At 42.1% G+C, this 23,828-nt stretch overlaps 1 protein-coding gene across 2 annotated transcripts in view; it reads right to left on the reverse strand.

Annotated features, from left to right (window-relative positions):
• Nucleotides 1-23,828, reverse strand: part of ATR (ATR serine/threonine kinase) — a 152,935-nt gene that overhangs the window by 105,010 nt on the left and 24,097 nt on the right. The window contains exons 8-15 of one of the 2 annotated variants that reach the window (XM_033958441.1): nucleotides 22,527-22,679; nucleotides 18,886-19,084; nucleotides 18,507-18,769; nucleotides 15,781-15,971; nucleotides 13,982-14,082; nucleotides 11,441-11,612; nucleotides 3,579-3,746; nucleotides 366-560 (exon numbers count right to left, since the gene is read on the reverse strand). In XM_033958441.1, coding sequence (XP_033814332.1) covers nucleotides 366-560; nucleotides 3,579-3,746; nucleotides 11,441-11,612; nucleotides 13,982-14,082; nucleotides 15,781-15,971; nucleotides 18,507-18,769; nucleotides 18,886-19,084; nucleotides 22,527-22,679 — 1,442 coding nt within the window. The remainder of the gene's footprint in view (nucleotides 1-365; nucleotides 561-3,578; nucleotides 3,747-11,440; nucleotides 11,613-13,981; nucleotides 14,083-15,780; nucleotides 15,972-18,506; nucleotides 18,770-18,885; nucleotides 19,085-22,526; nucleotides 22,680-23,828) is intronic. The other variant, XM_033958442.1, reaches the window with a different exon arrangement.

Raw genomic sequence — 23,828 nt, forward strand, 5'->3', positions numbered from 1 at the left:
AAACCCAGCAATTTGGATCATGAGGACTTTCACGGTCTGAATCCCACAAACGATGAGGTGGTTTGGATAGCCTGAAGTGAGCAATGATGCAACTCTAGTAGTTGGAACCTATGGACAGTACCGGGCAGACATTTAAGGACTATGGCCCAGAAACAACAAAGACACTTTAATTTAATCCTGAAATTGAAATGCATGTAATTACAGGGCAAACTGGATGGACTGTTCAGGACTTTATCTGCTATACTTTACTATATTACTATGTAAGGAGTAAGGATGCAAATTCTACTTTCTATAATGCTCATCCTTACCCTTTGATAGATTACAGCTGGCTCCCCCTGACATGCAAGCATGGCAAAGCATCTTACCTGGAGATAATGAAGTGCACGCTCCAGCTCATCCTTGGAGCAGGAGCAGACCAGGTGAGAGAAGATGTACTTGAAGTTGTTGACCAGGATCTCTCTGTGGTTTACATTCAGTTGCTTTGCTATAGTGCGAATCAGAGCCGAGGCTGTAGCACTAGCCTTGGCAGCAAGATATGGCAGAGAAAGCTGCAAGGTCCGCTATACGAAAGGAAAAACAGAACAATTAGGTAAGACCGATGATGCCCTATATTTATAATGTAGGTAAATTGTAATGTACAAATTTTGTACATTTGCATGCATCAGCAAGAGTTTCGTACATTACTTTGGGAATCGTGCTCTCATATAGACTGAATGATAGGAAAGGGACTGAATTGCTAAAAATAAATAAATAAATTTGGTTTACAGATGTTGGTTACCATTCGGCATTTTCAAGCAGGACTTCTAGAACTTACTCCTAGCTTGGGATAGCCAAGGAGTACAAGTGAAAGCAGCAACAAATAGCATCCTTTTTCTTTAATCATGGAATAAGAATTGTAGTTATTAATGATCAACGTATAGAAAGACTCTGTAATGACAATACGATGAAATCTTTTGCCCAATGTGCGGCAGCAGCCAAAAAAGCAAATAAGATGCTAGGAATTATTAAAAAAGGGATGATTAACAAGACTAAGAATGTTATAATGCCCCCGTATCGCTCCATGGTGCGATTTCATCTAGAGTATTGCGTTCAATTGGTCTCCTTATCTCAAGAAAGATATAGTGGCACTAGAAAAGGTTCAAAGAAGAGCAACCAAGATGGTAAAGGGAATGGACCCATCTCGTATGAGGAAAGACTAAAACGGTTAGGGCTCTTCAGCTTGGAAAAGATACGGCTGAGGGGAAATATGACTGAAGTCTACAAAATCCTGAGTGGAGTAGAACGGGTATAAGTGGATCGATTTTTCACTCTGGCAAAAATTACAAAGACTAGGGGACACTCGATGAAGTTACAGGGAAATACTTTTAAAACCAACTGGAAGAAATTTTTTTTTTCACTCAGAGAATAGTTAAGCTCTGGAACGCGTTGTCAGAGGATGTGGTAAGAGCGGATAGCGTAGCTGGTTTTAAGAAAGGTTTGGATAAGTTCCTGGAGGAAAAGTCCATAGTCTGTTATTGAGAAAGACACAGGGGAAGCCACTGCTTGATATTGATAGCATAGAATATTGCTACACCTTGGGTTTTGGCCAGGTACTAATGATGTGGATTGACCACCGTGAGAACAGGCTACTGGGCTTGATGGATCATTGGTCTGACCCAATAAGGCTATTCTTATGTTCTTATATGAGAAATCTTTGAAAATCGGCAGCAGTTCAAAACATTCTGTTTTGTTTTAACTTTTCATTTCTTGATAATCATTATCAGTTATTGCTCCAAGGTGCCTTACACCTAGGATAAAGCAGGTATACGGACTCTAGGTGATGTTATTTTAAATGGTAAACTGCTTGATTTTTCACAGTTGCAACATAAATATGGTCTAAACAAAACACAAAGCTTTAAATGGTTGCAGCTGAAGCAGGCTATTCAGGAGGGGTTCCCTGAATGGAAAAATATTAGCAATCAGTATAGTCTGGAATTCTTATGCTTTCAGGCGGATTTCTTGGGACACCAGGCCGCACAGTGGTATAAATTGATATCTGGATTTATGAATAAAAAACGAAAGACTGGTCTTAGAGACATTTGGAGCATTGAGATTAAGCATCAAATTTCTGCATCTCAATGGCCACGAATTTGGTCTTGGAGAATGAGATGTACAGTGTCTGCATCTATGAGACAAACTTGGTTCTTTTTGCTACATAGAGCATTTTGGACCCCAGTTAGATTACAGAAGTTGGATAGCTCTAAATCTAATAGATGCTGGCATTGTAATCTGGAAGCAGGGACTCTAGATCATCTATTATTTTTTTGTCCCTGTATCATGGCCTTTTGGAAATCAATTTGGTCTCAAATTAATTGTTTATTAGAAAACCATGTAGCTCTATCATATAAAACAATTCTATTTGGGACGTCAATGAAAATAAAAAGTCAAATTTCAACAATAAACTTCTATTGATAATGACAGGAGTCGCCATTCAACATATCACCAGAAATTGGAAAAATTACACTAGATTTAATTACATCTTCTGGTAGAATTCGTTGTGCCATATATATATAAAATGGAAAGAACAATTGCCATACAAAAAGGGAATTATAATAATTTTTAAAAAATTTGGGGGCCATTGATAACTTATTGTAATGATTAGACGCCTTTTTACACTGAAAGTATAATTATAATTATGGGAAGAGGGTGGTATATAGTTATAACACAGGTTTAATCAATATTTATGAATATAACATGTATGATTTTTTTATTTTTTTATTACAATATTTGTGAGAAGGGTGGATGGGGGAGGGAGATAATTTATGTATTTAAGATGATAACAGAATGAATTTCAAGTGATGTATATGATTCAATTGATGTAATATTGTATACTTGATGTAAGATGAAAAATGAATAAAGAATTGGGAAAAAAAAAAATAAAGCTTACTAGTTTGTTTGATGATGCTCTCAATCAGCGATGTAGCAAAGGAAGGAGGCGCCCAGGGTGGTGGCGTTCAGCCACCGCCATGTTCAACCCCCCCCCCCATGTTCAACCCCCCCCCCCCCCCCCGGCACTCATCTCTGTTGCACACACTCCTGCCCATGTACCTCTTGGTAGGGCCCAGGCACATCTCTTCCTCTCTGCCGCCCATCTCTTCAAAACCTTCGCTGGCAGCGAGAAGAATCTCCTATCTGTTACTCGAGCTGGTCTCAATTCTCCCTCCGACATCACTTTCTGATTGCGGGACCGAAAAGGAGCACAGAGGCTAGTGCAAGCAGCAGGTAGGAGATGCTGCTCACTGAGGGCAAAGATTTGAAGATGAGAAGGGCAGCGGAGAGGAGGAGGCGAGGTGCCAATGCCTGGGATGGTCCCCCCACCCCCACCACTGCTCTCAATTGTCTAGTCCACTCCCTGCCTAAAGCAAAGAATGGGATCAATTTCTTTGATCAGCCTACGCAGCGAGATCTTACCACAGCAACAAGTCATTATGGGGGTTGTGGAAGGAGCTGATAAAAGTCAGGCTTGGTCTATAAGGAAAAATCAAATAAAGATACAAAAGCAAAAAACTCCCCCCAAAAACCCATACATCTCAACTTACAGTAAGGAAGCGGTTTAGATCTGGAAAGTCAAAAACGCTGGCAACTTCTGAAAGAACATCCAGTGCCACTTCTCTGCAATGAGCAGCCTCCCGTTTCTGCATCTCTTTATTCTGGCTGGGTGTGCTGGAAAGCCCCGCCTGTCTCGCATGCAAGGATTCCACCAGAAACTATACACAGAAAGGAAAAATTATTTACAAAATTTACCTTCAAATGAACAACAAAATAAAAATAACTCTATATTTTGAAAAATCAGAGTAGCAGCCTAATGGTTAGAGCAGCAGGCTGGGAAACAGAGGGCCCATGCTCAAATCCCACAGAGGTTTCTTGTGGCCTTGGGAAAATCTAAACTAAAACTAAACTAAACTTTAGGTTTGTATACTGCGCCATCTCTGCAAGCGTAGAGCTCAGCACAGTTTACAGAGTTAGGATAGAAAGGAACTCCAATGAAGGGTTAAAGGAAAGGAACTAAGAGGGTAGAGAGGGGCCAGGGTATGAGAGAGCGGGAGGTATTAGATTTTTGAGAAGAGCCAAGTTTTCAGTTTGCGGAATCACTAAATCTTGGGATGGCCGGGGTGCTCCTTACAACATCACCCTGTTCAGCGCTCTCCATTGAAACTGTCACACTTATGATAGCCCCATGAGCTGTTCACAGCTTGCTGCTTGTAGGCAGCAGGGAGAGAGAGAGATAGAATAACCACCTACAAATATTTTTTCAGTCTTTAATCTAGCTCCTCACAACTGTATGTGATAAGGTTGGTACCCAACGCAGCCATCAGAAATGAGGAAGTAATAGTCAACCAGGGATAGAGGAGAAGGTGGTTAAAAGTTGAAAAATAGTTTTATTTCAGAAAAAACTAAGAGGTAGCTGGGAATCGTAGTCCAAGGGAAATATGAAATAAATCCAGCCAGGTGAAAGAAACTAATTGAATGAAAAGGTAACAACTCGTCCTGCGGAACAGATTCCAGATTCTTCAGGAAGGAACTGCCGATGAGGAACAGGAGCAGGAACAGGAGCAGGCCCAACACCCAGCTCCATCTCCAGGGACAACTGACCGGCTCCCCCCAAAGAAGCGCAGAGTAATAGTCATCGGGGATTCCATGCTGAGGGGCACCGAGGGACCAATTTGCAGACCGGATATGCAATCTAGGGAGGTCTGCTGTCTGCCTGGAGCCAGGATACGAGATGTCACCGCCAGTTTGGATAGACTACTCACGCCCCGAGACCACTTTCCTATGCTTCTTGTCCACATAGGAACCAACGACACTGCCAGGAATACACCGGAGACCATCACCAGAGACTTTGGAGCACTGGGTGAGAGGCTGAAGCAGACAGGAGCGCAGGTGGTTTTCTCATCGATCCTCCCAGTTAGAGGCAAGGGAAGAGCCAGAGATGAACGTATCCTGAGGACGAACGAGTGGCTACAGGGATGGTGCCGGGATATGAACTTCGGATTCCTAAACCATGGGGAAGCACTACAAGGACTTCAGGGACCAGACGGACTCCATCTGACCAGTAGGGGTAAGAACGTCTTCGGACACCGACTAGCCCGCCTGCTTCACAGGGCTTTAAACTAGGTAAGTCGGGGGAGGGTACCCATTCACATATTAGTGCAGAAAGGAATTATCCTGATGAGGTGAGTCGAAACTCTGCTTCCATGTCCAAGGTAAGTACCCACATTGCAAACAGTTCTTTGGGAGTCACACCGACTCGGGTAGGATACGCCTCACAGGGACTTAGCAAACACAAGATATGGAGGGCCATGTATGTCAATGCACACAGTTTAGGTAACAAAATTCTAGAATTGGAGGCTGAAATAAGGAATGCCGACCTAGATGTGGTGGCAATATCTGAAACTTGGTTCACGGACTCACATGGGTGGGATATGGCTATACCGGGCTACAATCTACTTCGTCAGGTCAGAGAGGGCAGGTTAGGAGGGGGGGTAGCTCTATACATTAAAGAGGACATCAAAACCACCAGGATCACAGATGTCAAGTACACTGGGGAGTCCCTCTGGGTAAACCTGGCAAGAGGCAGAGGAAAATGCCTGTATCTAGGTGTGGTTTACAGACCCCCAAGACAACTGGAAGACATGGACGCAGAATTAATTGAAGACATAGAGAATACCACTCTACGAGGAGAAGCTGTACTGCTAGGGGACTTCAATATGCCTGATGCAGACTGGAACTCATTTTCAGCGACAACCAGCGGTAGCAGGAGGCTCTTAACCTCCATAAAGGGAGCACGTCTCAAACAAATGGTAACGGAGCCCACTAGGGCCCAGGCGATCCTCGACCTGGTACTCACCAACGGGGAAAGCGTTTCAGAGGTCTCAGTAGGAGATACGCTAGCCTCCAGCGACCACAATATAGTATGGTTCAACCTTAGGAAAGGCTTCCCTAGATCAAACACGAAAACAAAGGTACTCAATTTCCGGGGCACAGACTTCGCACGCATGGGAGATTTCGTCCATCAGATGCTGCAGGACCAAGCGGAGACCGATGATGTAGAAGCTAAGTGGTTAACACTGAAATCAACCATACATGAAGCAACTAGCCGCTTCATAAAATCAGTAAATAAACGACAAAGAAACAATAAACCCCAATGGTTCACCGCGGAGATCTCGCACCTCATTAAGGAGAAGAAAAAAGCGTTTCTCTTCTACAAGCGCACGGAGAAAAGAGAGGCAAAAGTAGAATATAGGACCAAGTCTACAGCGGTCAAAATGGCAGTTAGGGAGGCAAATCTTCGAGTGGAAGAAATTCTGGCAAAAAACATTAAAAAGGGGGACAAATCCTTCTTCAGGTATATTAGTGACAGAAAAAGGAACACAGGCGGGATAGTATGCCTTATACAATCCACGGACGGAAGTTACGTGGAAGCAGATTCCGATAAAGCCGAACTACTGAATGAATATTTCTGTTCAGTCTTCACCTGTGAGGCACCGGGACACGGTCCCCAGTTGAAGGCAACACAAAGCACAGAAGACCCGTTTCAGAATTTTGAGTTCACACCAGGTGAAGTTTACAGTGAACTGGCAAGACTCAAGGTGAACAAAGCCATGGGACCAGACAATTTGCACCCAAGAATGCTCAGAGAATTGAGCGATGTCCTGGCGAAACCGTTGGCTGAGCTATTCAATCTCTCCCTAAGTAAGGGGAAAGTTCCCCTGGACTGGAAATTAGCTAATGTCGTTCCTCTGCATAAAAAGGGTTGCAGGGCAGAGGCTGCGAATTATAGACCGGTGAGTCTCACATCAATAGTGTGCAAACTCATGGAAACACTAATTAAAAGCAAATTGGACATGATCTTGAATGAAGGGAATCTTCGGGATCCCAGTCAGCATGGATTCACCAAGGGTAGGTCCTGCCAATCCAATCTCATCAGCTTCTTTGACTGGGTAACAAGAAAGTTGGACTTGGGAGAGTCTTTGGACGTCGTGTACCTGGACTTCAGGAAAGCTTTTGACAGTGTCCCACGCCGCAGGCTGCTAAGCAAGATGGAATCGATGGGGTTAGGAGAGACACTAACTGCATGGGTCAATGATTGGCTGAGTGGCAGACTTCAGAGGGTGGTGGTTAATGGTACCCTCTCTAAAACATCGGAGGTGACCAGTGGAGTGCCGCAGGGCTCGGTCCTGGGTCCACTCCTTTTCAACATATTCATAGGGGATCTGACTCAAGGGCTTCAAGGTAAAATAACACTATTCGCCGATGACGCCAAACTATGTAATATAGTAAGTGAATGCAGTTTACAGAATTATATGGCGCAGGACCTGCTTACATTGGAAAGTTGGTCCTCAACCTGGCAGCTAGGCTTCAATGCTAAGAAATGTAAGGTCATGCACCTCAGAAGCGGAAATCCATGCAGGACGTACTTCTTGAACGGAGAAACTTTAACTAGGACTTCAGCAGAACGAGATTTAGGAGTAATCATCAGTGCAGACATGAAAACTGCCAATCAAGTGGAGAAGGCTTCATCTAAGGCAAGGCAGATATTGGGTTGTATCAATAGAAGTTTCGTCAGCCGAAAGCCTGAAGTCATAATGCCGTTGTACAGGGCCATGGTGAGACCTCATCTGGAGTACTGTGTGCAATTCTGGAGGCCACATTACAGTAAAGATGTGCACAGAATTGAATCGGTTCAATGGACGGCCACCAGGATGATCTCGGGGCTCAAGGGTCTCTCGTACGATGAGAGACTGAACAAATTGCAGCTCTACACTCTTGAGGAACGTAGGAAGAGGGGAGACATGATCGAAACATTTAAGTACCTCACGGGACGTGTCGAAGTGGAAGATGATATTTTCTTTCTCAAGGGACCCTCGGCCACAAGAGGGTACCCGCTCAAACTCAGGGGCGGAAAATTTCATGGCAACACCAGAAAGTATTTCTTCACAGAGAGAGTGGTTGATCATTGGAACAAGCTTCCAGTGCAGGTGATCGAGGCAGACAGCGTGCCAGACTTTAAGAATAAATGGGATACCCATGTGGGATCCCTACGAGGGTCAAGATAAGGAAATTGGGTCATTAGGGCATAGACAGGGGGTGGGTAAGCAGAGTGGGCAGACTTGATGGGCTGTAGCCCTTTTCTGCCGTCATCTTCTATGTTTCTATGTTTCTATGTAAATCAGTGAACTCACAAAAGGCCACCAATGACTTATATTTATTTTATTTTACTATTGATTTAAAAATATTTTTTATACCAAGCAACCTGCAGCTCAGTTTTTTTGCTAACAAAGCATCCTTTAGGCGTCTTCTAGATTATGTTCACTGTTAATAATCTCTTGTACAGAGCACTGAACTTATGGTTACGCGGTTAATAATGTTCTGGTTATGGTTATGCTCTGGTCCCCCTCAAGAGCAGGATGTATCCATGGCCTCTACTGGACTCATGCCCCATGCCCAAGGGGAAAACACTCAGATGAACCCATCTAAAGACGCTGATCAATTCCTAACAAGACAAGATGGGCAGAACTCTGAACTACCTCTAAATTTTAGGTGCTGTTGTGGCTTGGTACTGGTCAAAGAACACTGATGGTCTTTTCCACAGATCAAGGACTCAAATAACTGCAATGATTCCTTATGGGCCTCATCTCCAGCCAATTTATCTACCACCTAGCCTCAGCTGTATCTACTGTACCTGTACATATGTCAAAGACACGTACTGTATAATAGGTTTAGCAGAAAGGTTTCATTGATTTCACATTTAAGACACAACAGACAAAAAAATGATAAATACAAACAAGGAGAAAAACAAACCTCATACAGACAGCCGGAACTATACAAGTGCCCTAAACCACCTGTATCATCACTGGTTTGAAAAAAATTTTGAACATAAATATATAAATATCCTTTCATTCATTTCAAAAACTTATTTTTCAAAATTCATTTTGTCTCGTGCATCAAAATATATAGGTAGAAATCCAATCTTCTAAAACTAGTTGCAATGGCAACAACCTAGTATAAATATAAATAATTCTTAATATCGTGAAAACCGAAGAATGTGAAACTTGGAAAACATATCTCAAATTGCAGCAGCAATCATTCTTTCATTCAAAATTCCGCTTCCTGACAGAAAGTGAAATTTTGGATGAAAGAATGATTGCTGCTGCAATTTGAGATATGTTTTCCAAGTTTCACATTCTTCGGTTTCACGATATTAAGAATTATTTATATTTATACTGGGTTGTTGCCATTGCAACCAGTTTTAGAAGATTGGATTTCTACCTATATATTTTGATGCACGAGACAAAATGAATTTTGAAAGGATATTTATGTACGGAGTTTTTTTCAAACCAGTGATGATACAGGTGGCTTAGGGCATTTGTATAGTCCCCCGACTGCCTGTGTATGAGGTTTGTTTTTCTCTATCTTTGTATTTATCATTTTTTGTCCGTTGTGTCTTAAATGTGATATGAATGAAACCCTTCTGCTAAACCTATTATACAATAAGTGTCTGACATATTTTTGGGATATATACAACTGTACCCTTATATATATTAGTTCTACTGTACCTGTGTCATCCAAAGCTGGCAATGAGACTCCCCTACCTCAACTAGAAGGGCCAGAGTTTGCGTGACTATAATCTGCTGGAGAACCTTTAGGTCTACCCCACTTTGCCAAATTTTGCAAAGCCACCATACCAAGTTGAACTTCATCTCCAACTGAAGAGGCAGTCTGACCCTGTATCCCTGTAGCCCATAGTAAAACCTCTGCAATGGCCTCAAATGCACCTAAGACCCTGCACCTACAGGTAATCCCATGCTCGGGGCATGATCCTTCCTAAATTTCTCCATACTTGGGAACTGATGCTTGAGCACCCTTTCCTTGGTCAAGAACATTATTTACATCTTGGTACTAAATTAGACTACAAGGGTTCCATCATGCTCTTGACAAAGTTAACTTTCCAACTGAGGCTCTGCAGTAACTGGATCACCCAGGACATGATTGACTAACTTTCAAGCTCTGCCTTTGTTCTGATGAACCAATTCTCAAAGTAGGGGATGCACCAAGATGCCCTCTCTTCAGAGTGCTGCAGCCACAAAACTATAACTGCCTCTGAAAGGTCCATGGAGCTGTCATCAGGCTGAAAGGAAGATCTGGAATCGACAGTTATAGCACATCACTATGAAATATACTTCTAAACATGCCTTCAAATATGCAGTGGTTAAGCCATTCTCAAAAACTCTTGCTGGACCCCCACCTGCCTGTCCAACAATCACCCTGTCTCCCTTCTTCCGTTCCTATCCAAGCTACTTGAACATGCTGTTCTCTGTCGCTGCCTGGACTTCCTTTCAACTTGACAGATTCTCGATCCTCTACAATCTGGCTTTTGTCCCCAACACTCCACAGAGATTGCCCTCACTAAAGTCTGCAGTGACTTGTTCATGGCCAGATCTAAGGGCCTTTATTCGATCCTCATCCTTCTTGACCTGTCTGCTGCCTTTGATACTGTTAATCACAGCTTACTCCTTGAAATGCTGTCCTCACTTAGATTCCATGAATCTGTCCTCTCCTGGTTTGCCTCCTATTTCTCCCAAGCACCTTTAGTGTATGTGTCGGTGGGTCCTCTTCTGCTGCTACCCTGCTAGCAGTTAGTGTACCCCAGGGTTCTGTCTTAGGACCTCTTCTCTCTTTACACTTCTTCCCTCAGTGCCCTGATCTCCTCCCATGACTTTCACCTATATGCTGATAACTCCCAGATCTACCTCTCTACACCCGAAAATTCTGCTACATGACTCATCTTCTACCAACCTCACTACGCTCATATCGCCCCTCTCAAGTTACTTCATTGGTTCCTTATCCACCATCGTATACAGTTCAAGCTCCTATTGCTGACCTACAAGTGTTCATTCTGCTGCCCCTCTATATCTCTCCTCTCTTCTTATACACCTCCCTATGCCTGGAATAAATTACCTGAGTTTGTCCGTCAAGCCCCTTCCCTTCCCTTGTTTAAAAGCCGACTGGAAGCCCACCTTTTTGATATAGCTTTCAATCCTTAACCCTACTCCTCTGCCCTCCAACCCAGCCAGCTGATTGACCGTTCCCCTTACTGTATCCATGACATCCTGTCTGTTTTGCCTGTTTAGATTGTAAGCTCTTTCAAGCAGGCACTGTTTTCTTATTCTTTGTGACTGTGCAGTGCTGCGTGCATATGGTAGCGCTATAATAATAGTAGTGAACTTCATTCCTCAAAAAGAACCTGGCAGAGGTTTGAAGCAGGTCACTGACATCATGGGTTCCAGTTTTAATTATGGGTTTCTGTGTCCATGTCAAATTAAGAATTGATATTTGAAATATTATTTTTCAGTCTCCCTACATAAAACGATGTGAACTGAACTGCAAGTTTTTGTCTCACCTGGCAAATAGGTTTCTTGTACTGGCTGAAGAAAGTTTGCAGTCTGATAGCTTTGGCTGCTGCTAACGATCTGATCTCTGTATACGCTGCTCCTGCCACAGACGGAGACTTAGACAGCAGGCAATGCAGCAAATGCAAGACAGAAAAAAGCACCAACTCTCCTTTTGCTGCCCTAAGTAGAAATGAGAAAGCCTGAGGTACTGTAAACGCATTATTTGTCATCCTTGCAGGATGCAAATATCTTACACATCTCCTTGCAATTTGTGCACAACAATGTCAAGACCTCCTAAGAGAACCATTTTACAAACAAGAACAGAAAACCTAGAAGAATTCTAAGCATCAATTGTTATTGTGATATATTTTTACATTTTTTTTCCAGTCAGGTGGCCAAGAACTGACAGATTATCTATTTTGGTAAAAGTTCAGCTTTCAAACTGTGTTTTGTATCCTGGGTGCTGATTAGAGCCACAAAGGAAAATGCATTCCACAGTCAGGCTCCTGTCCTGAGGCAACAAATCTCAAACTATTTACAGGGCTCTCTGATCAGGGTTGGAATGGCAGTAATGACCTGAAAATAAAAAGCACTGCGCTCTTTGATTATTGGACAAAATTAACAGCTTGAAAAAAAACAAAACAGTAATTATAGTCAATTCAAGTACTCTTCTAAAATCTCTGATTGGGTATTACTCAGAAAGGTTTGGCAAGCTAAATATAAATCTACTAGTGTTTTAGCCCGTTACATCAACGGGTGCTAGAGTAGATGTCTGTCTGTCTGGTTTTTTGTCTCTTTTTGTCTCTCTCTCCTTGGACGCTGTCATTCTTTCTGTCTGTGTCTCTCCCTGGCTCCCTGTCTGTCTATCTTTATTTCTAACTATCATCTTCCCTCAATCCTGCATGTGGCCTTTTTTCTTTCTCCTCCCAACGGCTGCTCCCCCTGTCCTCCACACTTCCATTCAGTGTCTGTCTCCCTCTCTCTACCCCTTCCATCTACTGTTCACCCTCTGTCTTGCCCCTTCCATTCACTGTCCTCTCTTCTCTTTCCATCCAGTGTCTGCCCTCTCTCTCTCTCTCTCTCTGTTCCATATGGCATCTCCTTCTTCCTTTCCCCCTTCCTTTTCCCTTGGTCTGGCATACCTTCCTCCTTCCATGCCCTGCCATCTCTTCTTCCCTCCAAGCCATTCTCTCCCCCTCTGCTCCCTTTCCTCCTTGAACTTCATCGGGCAGCAGCAGCAGCATTCACAATTCATTGCTGTTGCTGGCTTCAGGTCTTCCTCTCTGGCGGGTCCTGTCTTCATGAAAACAGGAAGTAGGCAGGACCCGCCAGAGAGGAAGGCCTGAAGCCGGCAACAGCAGCGAATTGTAAATGCTGCTGCTGCCCGAAGACGCCAGGCCTTGAAGCACCCGAGGCAGACCGCTTCTCTCCCCTCCCAGCCCAATCCCCACTGACTCTGCTATCTCTTCTTCCCATGCGACCCTCCCAGCGAGATGACCTTAATAACAAACCTCCCTCCAGCGTTGGCAGCCGCAGCATGCTAAACAGGCTGCTTCGCGGCTTTCTCCTGCCGTTGAGTCCCTCTGCCGCGTCACTGAAGCGGCAGAGGGACTCAACGGCAGGAGAAAGCCACGAAGCAGCCTGTTTAGCGGGCTGCGGCTGTCAACGCTGGAGGGAGGTTTCTGCCTGTATGTGCAGAAGCGGTATCGCTCTTAATAAATTGAACAGGTGCGTCTCCTTAGTCGGCCACAGCGCTCGAGTGTGGGCCCGTTGTAAGCGCACATGCGCTCTCCTGCCTGCCACAGACATACGAACACGCAGGTAGGAGTGCGCATGCGCCGCTTAGGGTTTTATTATAAGAGATATATATATAAAATCAGATGGATGGATAGATGTTCCAGCATAGCTCCGAAACGCATGGACAGATTTCAACCAAACTTGGTATACATTTACTATCTGGGAACAAACACTGTGGGGGTGGGAAGGGGGTGACATGTACAGAATCATCAAAAAGACAGATATTGCTTTGACCAATGGTGTGAAGCTTGGGGAATGATATCACAGTCAGAATGATGTCACAGTCAACAGTATATAAGGAAGTACAGCTGTGGTGTGATGTAGTGAAGCCTAAACAGAAACTGAAAACTTGTGTGATGTTAATCCTCAAGTGAATGTAAACCAAAACCCAACGGAATTTATATCCGGGCAATGCCGTGAACAACTTCAACTAGAGGTATGGGGGAAGGAAAGGGGGGCAGGGGCGCACACGTGGAGGGGAGGAATGGGAGGAGGCGGGGGGCAGAGGGGGAGAGGTGAACAGCTTCGGGAATCATGTCACTCAGTCATTTAACAGTGTATAAGGAAGTGCAGCTGTGGTGTGGTGAGGCCTAAACAGAAAGTGAAAACTGAAAATTTGTGTGATGTTAATCCTCAAGTGAATGTTCCTCAAGGGAATTTATATCCGGGCAACGCCAGGTGATCAGCTAGTAAATAAATAAAATAAAACAAACAAAAATTCTTATTATACAATCTAAACATTATGCACAAACCTTCCAATGTCCCCAGTTGTAAGAATCAGTGTGTCCTTCAGCTCATTATTCCTTGTTATTTTTGCATTTGTGTATGCCTCCTTCATTCTTGAGATCAAAAGCTGAAAAACAAGAGAATATAGTCTTACCTGCCATTTTTTTTTCTATGAATCCTGTACAAATCAGGATCATTAAGTTAACCTTGGTCAGAAGTACAAATGCCCAAAGTCATCACAGAGACTATGCAAGAACAGAAAACATACACTCTTCCATCCCAATAATTGTTAATGCTAAAAAAAAATAAAAAATATGCAAATCATGCATTTGGACAAAACTCCAAGAGAGCAGTAAAGTTTAGGGGTGAAATACGCTTGTAATGAAAGGAGAGAGGGATTTAGGTATGATTGTATGTGATGATCTTAAGATGGCCAAACAGGTAGAGGAATGGCGAGCAGGAAAAATGAAGGGAAAACACCTCTGTAAAATCTCTGGCAAGACCTCATTTAGGGGCCTCTTGTCAAGCCGAATCGCGTGGGCTGGCACAATAAATGCACTGAAGCTCATAGGGATTGAATGGGCTTTGGTGCATTTGCCATGTGGCACTCGCTACTGCAGTTTTATAAAAAAGAGGGCTTTAGAGAACTGTGTTCAATTCTGGACACTACACCTTCAAAAAGATAAAACAGAATGAGTCGATCCAGAGGACAGCTACTAAAATTGTCATAAAGCATATGGGGACAGACTTAAAGATCTCAATATGTATATTTTGAAAGAAAGACCAAAGCTAGGGAAGAAGAGAACTTGCTTTAATATGTGAAAACCAACAACAACAAAGAGGAAGCAAGCAAGATATCTACATCAACCAATAGTTATATTTATTCTCATGAAAACCAAATTAAAATAGTCACATAAAGCCCCAATATGATTACTTGGAAACAGATCTTAATTGTTAAGGTCCCAACTAGGATCCCAGTTTGGGCAATCTGAAATGCCTTCCTCAGGGGACAATCAAGTATAAAACACAAATGAATTACGGATCAAGTCCAGGTAATATCAAAATGGCAAATCCAGGTTGAAGTCACAATAAGGATACAAATCAGGTTGAAGTAATGCCAAAAAGACAACTCGTGTTGGCGTCTTCAGACACTCTGGCATTACTCCAACTTGATTTGTATCCTTATTGTGACTTAAATCTGGATTTGCCATTTTGACATTACCTGGACTTGATCTGTAATTCAAGACTGTATCTAAATTCAAGAAAGTTTGGGACAAGTACACAGGATCTCTAAGGGAGATGAACAGATAGTATGGATGGGCAGACTAGGCTATATGGTCTTTATCTGCCTTCATTTTTCTGTTTCAGTAGCATACTACCTCCCTTTAATTTGAATACATACTTAGCTAAATAAAAAACAAACCAACTTTAAAAATGACATTTTAAAAAATGCAATTACAATTTAGGCACCCCCACCAACCCCCAATATCTCTTCACTAACCAACCTGAATAAATTATTATTATTTACTGATTTGATAAACCATCTTACCAATTAAAGACATAAGCAGGGAACATAATTACTAAAAACAAACCACAGAAAGGACAGGAACACCAATATCAAAAGAAAAGTCATTAAAAATAAATAGATAATAAAATTTCTGATCCCCAGCAAACTTTACTGGTTTGCTTTGGACTATTACAGTCTCCAAAAAAAGATAAACTATTTTAGCAGTCAGTATAGTAGAGTTATTTGTTATTTATATAATTAAAAAAATAATGTCTCTCCCTTTTAAACTCTGAAATTGCATTCAGAGATGACACATACCTCTTTAATAAAACCTTGCTCTGAATCTGTGCATTGTAAGACATGCTTCATGTTGTTACTGAAAGCCATTCTCACATCCTTATCTGGGTCTTCCATTAAATTCAAGAGTGCCCCAATGGCAGCCCTTATATCCGACTCATCCTTTCTGAAATCCAAATGTCTACAAAGTTCTGGTATATTATCAATATATGCTATGGAAAGAAAACAAAATACAAATAACTCTCTAGTTAAATGTACTTTAAGCCATGTGATTTATGTAAGAAACAAATATTGCTCTGGAAAAGGATACGGTACACTTCTCCCTCCGTATTCGTTGTGATAGGGGATTAACATACCCATGAATACAGAAAAAACACAAATAACTTTTTCATATGTTATTCGCTGTTTTCTTTTAAAAACCATCGTGAATATGGTGAAACCGCGAATAACATGGTGGGAGACCTGGCCTGTTGCTGGAAAGGCAAAACACGGTAAAGAAAGTGCTGGGGATCAGTGATTTTCTCTGTAAACGCTTAGAATTGGCGATTTCTCTATGCAAGCTGATGTAATTGGGGGGGGGAGGAGCCAGCAAGCTAAAACCCGCAAATAATCAAAACTGCGAATATGGAGGGACAAGTGTAATATAATAACATATAGCAGATGATGGCAGACAAAAACCTGTACAGTACATCCAGTCTGCCCAACAAGATAAATATAGCATAAAGGTATGATGCGATACCAAAGTAGATCTGGAAAGAAAGCTGTAAATAATAGAGGGCACAAAAAATAAAAAGATAAAGACCGACATTAGAGAACGGAAACTGAAAACAATGCTGCTAACAAAATGTTATTCCAAAAAGATAAAAGAATAATAAAGTGGTATGAGCTCAAATAAGAGAAAGCCTAGGAGATAAAACAGAAGAGAGACATGAAGAAAACTAATAATTAAATTTAGAATACAAGAATAAACCAACCACACAGACATGGGATCACGAAGATTAAGAGAAAAAGTGTGGCATTAAAACTCATATTGGAGTTAATTTCATACATTTCCACAAAGTTATTTTTATTATCCTGCTTTTATTATTAATTTGTACACTGCTTTGGTTTGCTGAAAGAAAGGCTCTCTAACACAAAAAGCACTGAACAGGCAATTTACAGCGTGGCATCTGCAAAAAAAAGTCTCAAAGCCACTTAATACGGTTGGGTGCTAGCACCTACTGCATGGGGCTTAATGTGGTTTTAGTAAAACAACTCCACAAGTTTCATAAATTTAAGTACAACAAAAGAATTCATAACTTAATAAACTCAGTAGATGTGCTTTAATCTACTCTCCCTGTTTCTAAAGGAGGCTTCCTTATCTGTTCACACCAACAGCACCAAGCAGTACTGCAAATATCTAGGGCAAAAGTCTCTCAAAATATGGAGCAATCTTATAGGCCCTAAGATAAGGAAAATGAATAACCAGAATCTGAGTTAAAAAAAAAAATTAATTACATAATTATCTTTAAGATTAAGATTCTGCTGAAATGAAAGTTTCTCGATCCCCACTGCTTTATACCTCCAAAAGAAATTCACAGGAGTACGAAGTACAATCGTTTTGATTTTCTATTACTGGAAGCCTTTGAACTCCTAGGCCTCCTAAGGTCTGAATTTACAACTCTAAAAGGTCTTTCTTCTCTCAGACCTGTAGATTTATAGTCTCTAGTCCTGCAGTGCTAACTGGTAATCCTTGCCTTACTGTATCCAAAGTTTGCTGGTCTACAGGATCTTTTAGGCCTGTAGTACCACTTAGTGAAATTAATCTAAGGAGCCACTTCTGAATGGCTGCCTCAGTAGAACTGAGCAGCCATTCAGAAGTGGCGTCTGCCCACGCAGCAGCACGCTTGTGCACCGCTGGCCCCGACATGCCTGTAATCAGCAGGCAGCAGCCCTGCGAAGCACCAGCGTCCGGCCCAATTAGGGAAGTGTTCGGGCCCAGGCATATTAGCGCGCTTGTGCACCGCTGGCCCTGACATGCCTGTAATCAGCAGGCAGCAGCCCTGCGAAGCACCAGCGTCCGGCCCAATTAGGGAAGTGTCCGGGCCCAGGCATTAGCGCGCTTGTGCGCCGTGGGCCCCAACAAGCAGCAGGCAGCTGTCCACCAACCTCCAACATTTAAAGGTACTGCTGGGTTTTTTTAGGGGGGGGTTTAAATTCACTTCATAAGACCCACCCTTATTTCCGCCCACTTTTTTGGGGGAAAAAAGTACATCTTATGGAGTGAAAAATACGGTATAATCCCCTTAACCAAAAGAGAACACAAAAGTACAAGAGATCAAAACACCTCACTACTATACCCAAGCTACCTACCCCCTGACTATCAATTTATCAGTAATTCAAGAATGGGTTAAAAACAAACAACTTTGACTGAATTCATATAAAACTGAGCTTCTACTGGTCCCTAACACAATTGGGCACATACCCGATATCAAAATCTCTTTTGAGAGATACAAACTCCCCCAAAAATCACAAGTCTGGAACCTTGGAGTATAGCTAGACAGCATTTATGCTAATCCCAAGGAAAGGTGATCTTCCAGCCACACAAGTGGTGACATTATGGTGATGTTGCCAACCTGGTTTTCCTTTACCCAAGGAACAGAAAATTCTCCATCCTATTATCATGGGACATCTCAGAGAAATGGGGCAATAGAATATTTTTTATCCATTACTGAAATGTACAACTGATGAAAAGATGCAAGACTCACCTAATTTTACTGCACTAGGAATATTTCTGTCAAGAAGAAACAAGAAGGGCTTAAAAGTGGAAGCATCAATTGTTGTGCATGCATGGTGAGGTAGCATCATCAGATGAATACTGGAGCAAAGGAGATTACAATCCATGCCATCAACAAAAGGGTCAGCAGATGGTTTCTCAAGTTCAGATGCACCAGAGAGACAACATGCCAATTTCCCAACAATGCCAGCCAATTCCTTTCTCACTAAATTTGAGTTATCACTGACTTTGTCTCTGTATAAATGAAAAAGAAGTAAATTTCCTCGCTGTGCATTTACAGTAGAGGAGTATTTTTCACATATCACTTTTATTATTTTTTTGCAATTGAATAACCTTTAGTTCTTACGTACAACAGGATCTGGGGAACTGAATTTGGGGATTTTTCACCAAGAAAGTGCAGCAAAAGGGGGAATCCTTTCACACAGCTGGCACGCACAGTTTCATGGGGGCACTGAAGTGCCAAGTGATAAATTGCCTTTCGCCAATCAGCACCAATTGTTTTTGGGAGGAAGGAAAGAAGCAGTACACAATGCGATTGTGTTTCAAGTGCTGCAAATAAAAACAAAACATTAAAAAATATATATATATATATACACTAGCAAAGCAAACTGAAACACTACATTTTCTTATCTGATAACTGAACATCTCAAGCTTTCCCACAATGGATCAGTGCATAGGGAGTGTCATCCTCTCCAGCAGATGAAGAGAGACCAAGTTCAAGTCAAAGTCATGCACAGAGGCTAATCACTTGGACTGATTTGTACATTGTCAATTTCTTGTACATTTTTATAAATTTATATATACAGTGGTACCTTGGAATCCAAATTTAATCCGTTCCAGAACCCTGTTGAGTTCCAAGACAATTTTTCCAATTGAAAATAATAGAAACATGATTAATCTGTTCCTTGGTTCCATAAACTCAGATTTTACAATGGCAGAGACAGCAAGATCGGGTCCATGTGGCAGAGGCAGCAAGATCGGGTCCCCCACCGGCATAGGCAGCAAGATTGGCAAAGGCAACTGCAAGCAGTGCTCAGCCCAAAGTTTCCCTCCCAGGCAGAAACAGGAAGCTACGTCAGAGGGGAAGCTTTGGCCTGATCAACACTTGCAGTTGCCTTTGCCAATCTTGCTGCCAATGCCACATTCCAAAGCAGCATTTGGATTCCAGGGCAAAAGTTCGGATTCCAAGTTGTTCGAGTTCTGGGGCGTTTGGATTCCGAGGTACCACTGTACTGACAGCTGTCAACATTTGCCTATTTCTAATGAGAAAGAAGGGTCTCCTTTGAAAGCTAATCAAGCAATGCACTAACCCCCCCTTTTACAAAACAGTAGCGAAGATTTTAGCACCAGCCATAGCGATAACAGCTCTGAAGCTCATAGAATTCCTGAGCGTTGGAGCTATTACCGCCATGGCTGGCACTAAAAACTGCGCTACTGTTTTGTAAAAAGGGGGTAAGTTAATCCAATAAAAAAGGTCATTACCTTTTTTTCTTTTGTTTCTTTTAATTTTATATATTCTTTAAAATAAAAAGATATAAGTCTGTTTTGACAGGTCACACATTATTTAAATAATTACAGCATTATTCAATTATCAGTTCTTCAATTTTACCATGCATAGCTCATCTGTACTCTTAAAACCCAGAAGAAAGCTGGATAAGGCCAGTAAAATTTCAATACATGAATCAGAAGGAATGAGTCTATACATTTCTTTCATGACTAGGGTGAACTTGATCAGCCAAAATTCCTCAAAGCAATTTGAAAGAATAAAAACACTTACAGGAAACATTTGGGGCTCCTTTTACAAAGCCGCACTAGCAGTTTTAGCGCACGTGACTTTTAATCACGCGCTAACCCCCGCGCTGGCCGAAAAACTACCGCCTGCTCAAGAGGAGGCAGTAGCGGCTAGCGCAGCTGGCGGTTTAGAACGCGCTATTATGCGCGTTAAACCGCTAGCGTGCCTTTGTAAAAGGAGCCCTTGGTTTTAAGTTTTCTGCTGCTCAAAGAGATACCACCAAATATTAAATGAAGGGTTTTCACGTTTTTCACAAAAGAATACTTGCTACTGACTCTTTCTGTTGAATACATCATCAAAAAATAACATTTCGGCCAATGTATTTATTCAGTGGCCTTATCTTTCTTTCACCAGGATTTAGATTCCTTTGATTCCTCTTAGTTGGAATTCTTTTAGATCTTGTTATTCAAGGATCACAACAATTTATACATTAGCATTCCCTTCTTTGAAAGGAGTTAAATGTACTGGGAAGCTTAATAAATCTATCATATTTAAATTGGTGGGAATTTGGAATAGGCTTCCAGACTCCCTAAGGCTGTTAGGTCAATTAAATCAATTCCGAAAAAGTTTAAAAACCTGGCTGTTCTCACAATAGTCACCCAAGATTTTCAGCTGATAAATAGTAATGTAAGTAATTTAGTACTCTTTCCTCTTAACTTGTACCATCCATCCAATCTTAACTAACAGCATTTTTATTTCATAGTCTATTAGTTTGTTACTCTTCTTTTTAACAAACTGTAAACCGAGTCGAGCTCCTTAGGGAGATGATCCGGTATATAAATTGAAGATTAGATTAAATTGTGCTAAAATATGAGACTAACTTGGAACATTCATACACTTTCCCAGCCCTGAATTAATGATTTATCTATGTTCAATTTGCTGTAAAAGCATTCATAAATTATGCACAAAAATTACAATAAGGAGAAATTTGATCTTGCCTACTAATTTTCTTTCTTTGAGTCCTACAAGAAAAGTTCTGAACCAAAGGGTTATGCCCATCAGCCATCAGATAGTAATAGAGAACAAAACTTTGTGACCCCTGCCCCATATAGGGTGCTGTACAGCCACTTGCTCTTCACTTTGGGCTAGATTCACTAAGCAAACCGATTGTGTACCAATTGATTTGCAACCCGATTTTACTCCGGCCCTATTCACTTACCTCTGTGCCGATCCGATTCTGATCCGTGCATGCAAATGAGGGGAACGGCATGTAAAGTAGGCAGGGATGCAATTCACTAAAGAAATTTTTGAAACCGATTGGGCTGGCCAATCAACTGAAGAAGCGACTGCCGCCCTTCCCGACAGTGCGAGCCTGTGGTTTTAAAGCAGGGCTGCACTGCGGGGAAAGGCGGCAGAGAGCAGGAAAGTCAATAATTGCCAGCTTTTAAAGAGGCTGCTGCCACCGGGGATCGCCCTTCCAGAGCAGGACAGTCAGGGCTAGTAGGCACAGCAAATGTCCCTTCCAGCCAAGCCCTGCACTTGCCACCCTGACTCTCCTGCTCTCTGAGAGTGCCAGTGTCTGCACACAGGTTAACAAAATACCAGACGGAGCACGAGATAACTGCCAGGGTAATCCAGCCACCATAAAGTACTCAGGGCTGTCCGCAGGCCTCTCTGCTCCCATGGACTTTAGCACTCAGCGACCACTGCACATCCTTTCCCAGAGCAGGAGAGTCGGGGCCAGTAAAAAAAAACCAAAAACAACCCCCAGCAAAACAAACACCAAACGTATGTGCAGACCATCTACAGGGAAAGCAGATGGTCTGCGCATGCATCAGAATCGCACACTCACAATCCATGCAGTCAGAGGGGAGCGTTCCTCCGATCGCCCTCATTTTAATTTTTTTGTATGATGAATTAATTGGTCGGGCCTGCACGGATCAGGCACAGAGAGTCAGGTAAGTGAATCTAGCCCTAAGTCTCTATAACTAAAGCAAATGTAGGAAAACAACATCACTCAACGTCATGTAGAAAAAGGGAGAATCAAGGGTGCCCAAAAACCAGCACACTTCAGAGATAACAAATGGGGTTTTGAACTTGTTACTCATATAAACCGACTACAACATCTCTTCCATAAATTCAGACAAAGAGAGAAGACCTCTGGACTGGTCTGGTAGAACTCAAGGAAATAGACTAGTGATTGATAAGGAAGGCTTATATGCATGGGAGAGATCTGTCATACACAGGTGATATACTTACAGATATAACTTGAAATTTGAGAACTCAGATTTAGAAGGCCAGGTTCAAATCCTGTCTGTTTAAAGGAAGGATCACTTGAAAGGCTGCAAATCCATGGCAGAGATAAAATGCCACATATATTTAAAAGCATGTATTCATCATAGTGGCTTCTTACTAGAAGAGGGACAGTGGAAAACTTATTTAAGTACAAAATATATCTTCTCACATTTTCAAAAAAATTGGCGTGTACCTTGGGAATAAATAGTCTTCTCATTGAAAGGTTGTGTCTATGTATGATCTCTAAATTAAAGTATATCAGTTATTTAATAAATAAGATCTTTTAAAGATATGTTTTGTTACTCTGTGTTTATTGTATACAGTACTCCCCTGAAATTCGCAGGGGCTCCATTCCAGGAACTCCCACGAATTTTGAAAAACCGCAAATGTGGTGTAGGAGATGATCGAAGGCAAGAGAGGGCAGCTTGGGTGCCAGCGGGTTCTGAAAATCATTCTCAGTATTTTCCAGCCGCCTCTTCCTGGTACTAAAGTCAGGCTACACCAATCAGGAGCTGTTTTGACACGTCAGATAGCATGTCAAAGCAGACACGGCAGAGAGCGGGTCAAAGCAGGCACGGCAGAGACCGGGTCAAAACAGCTCCTGATTGGTATAGTCTGACTAAAGAAAGAGGCGGTCAGAAAATACCACAAATTACTGAGTCTGCGATTCACGAACTGCAAAGTCGCAGGGGTTTACTGTATTTACTTATTGTGTAGTTGTATGCTTTTCAGTTCTGTATATGCTAGTAAAGCAGATTGTTTGTAGTACAACATGAAATGTTGGCTGTAGAAGGCAAGAGAAATGACATAATCAGAAGTACTAAAGGGTCGGATTCTGCAAATGGCACTATCTGCGGCCGCCTATTAAATGGCCGTTAGTATGTGTCAATTACGCAGCAGCACAGTTTGAAAAATTGCAGCTATGTGAAAGGTAGGCATAGGAAATGAATGCCAGGGTTTTAAAGGCCTACGTTTCTAGTGCCAACCTTCAATGAGAATTGTGTCTACAGAGGTGCCTAAAGGCGTTTAAGACCACTTCCGGCATTAACCATGCCTACAGTGGCTACAGGCACTTCTTTAGTCAGGGCAAAGGTGCTGTTTTTGGAGGCACCTAAGGGCACCTCCATTTTTTTTTTAAACAATGTTTTACCGTATTTTCACGCATATAACGCGCGCGTTAAACACGATTTTTACAAACCGTGCATAACCTTGCGCGTTATACGCATGAGCACGTGTTACAACTTTTATTTTACATAGTTCCCCCCC

Source organism: Geotrypetes seraphini, chromosome 9 (genome assembly GCF_902459505.1).
Source record: "Geotrypetes seraphini chromosome 9, aGeoSer1.1, whole genome shotgun sequence".
Classification (NCBI taxonomy): Eukaryota; Metazoa; Chordata; class Amphibia; order Gymnophiona; family Dermophiidae; genus Geotrypetes; species Geotrypetes seraphini.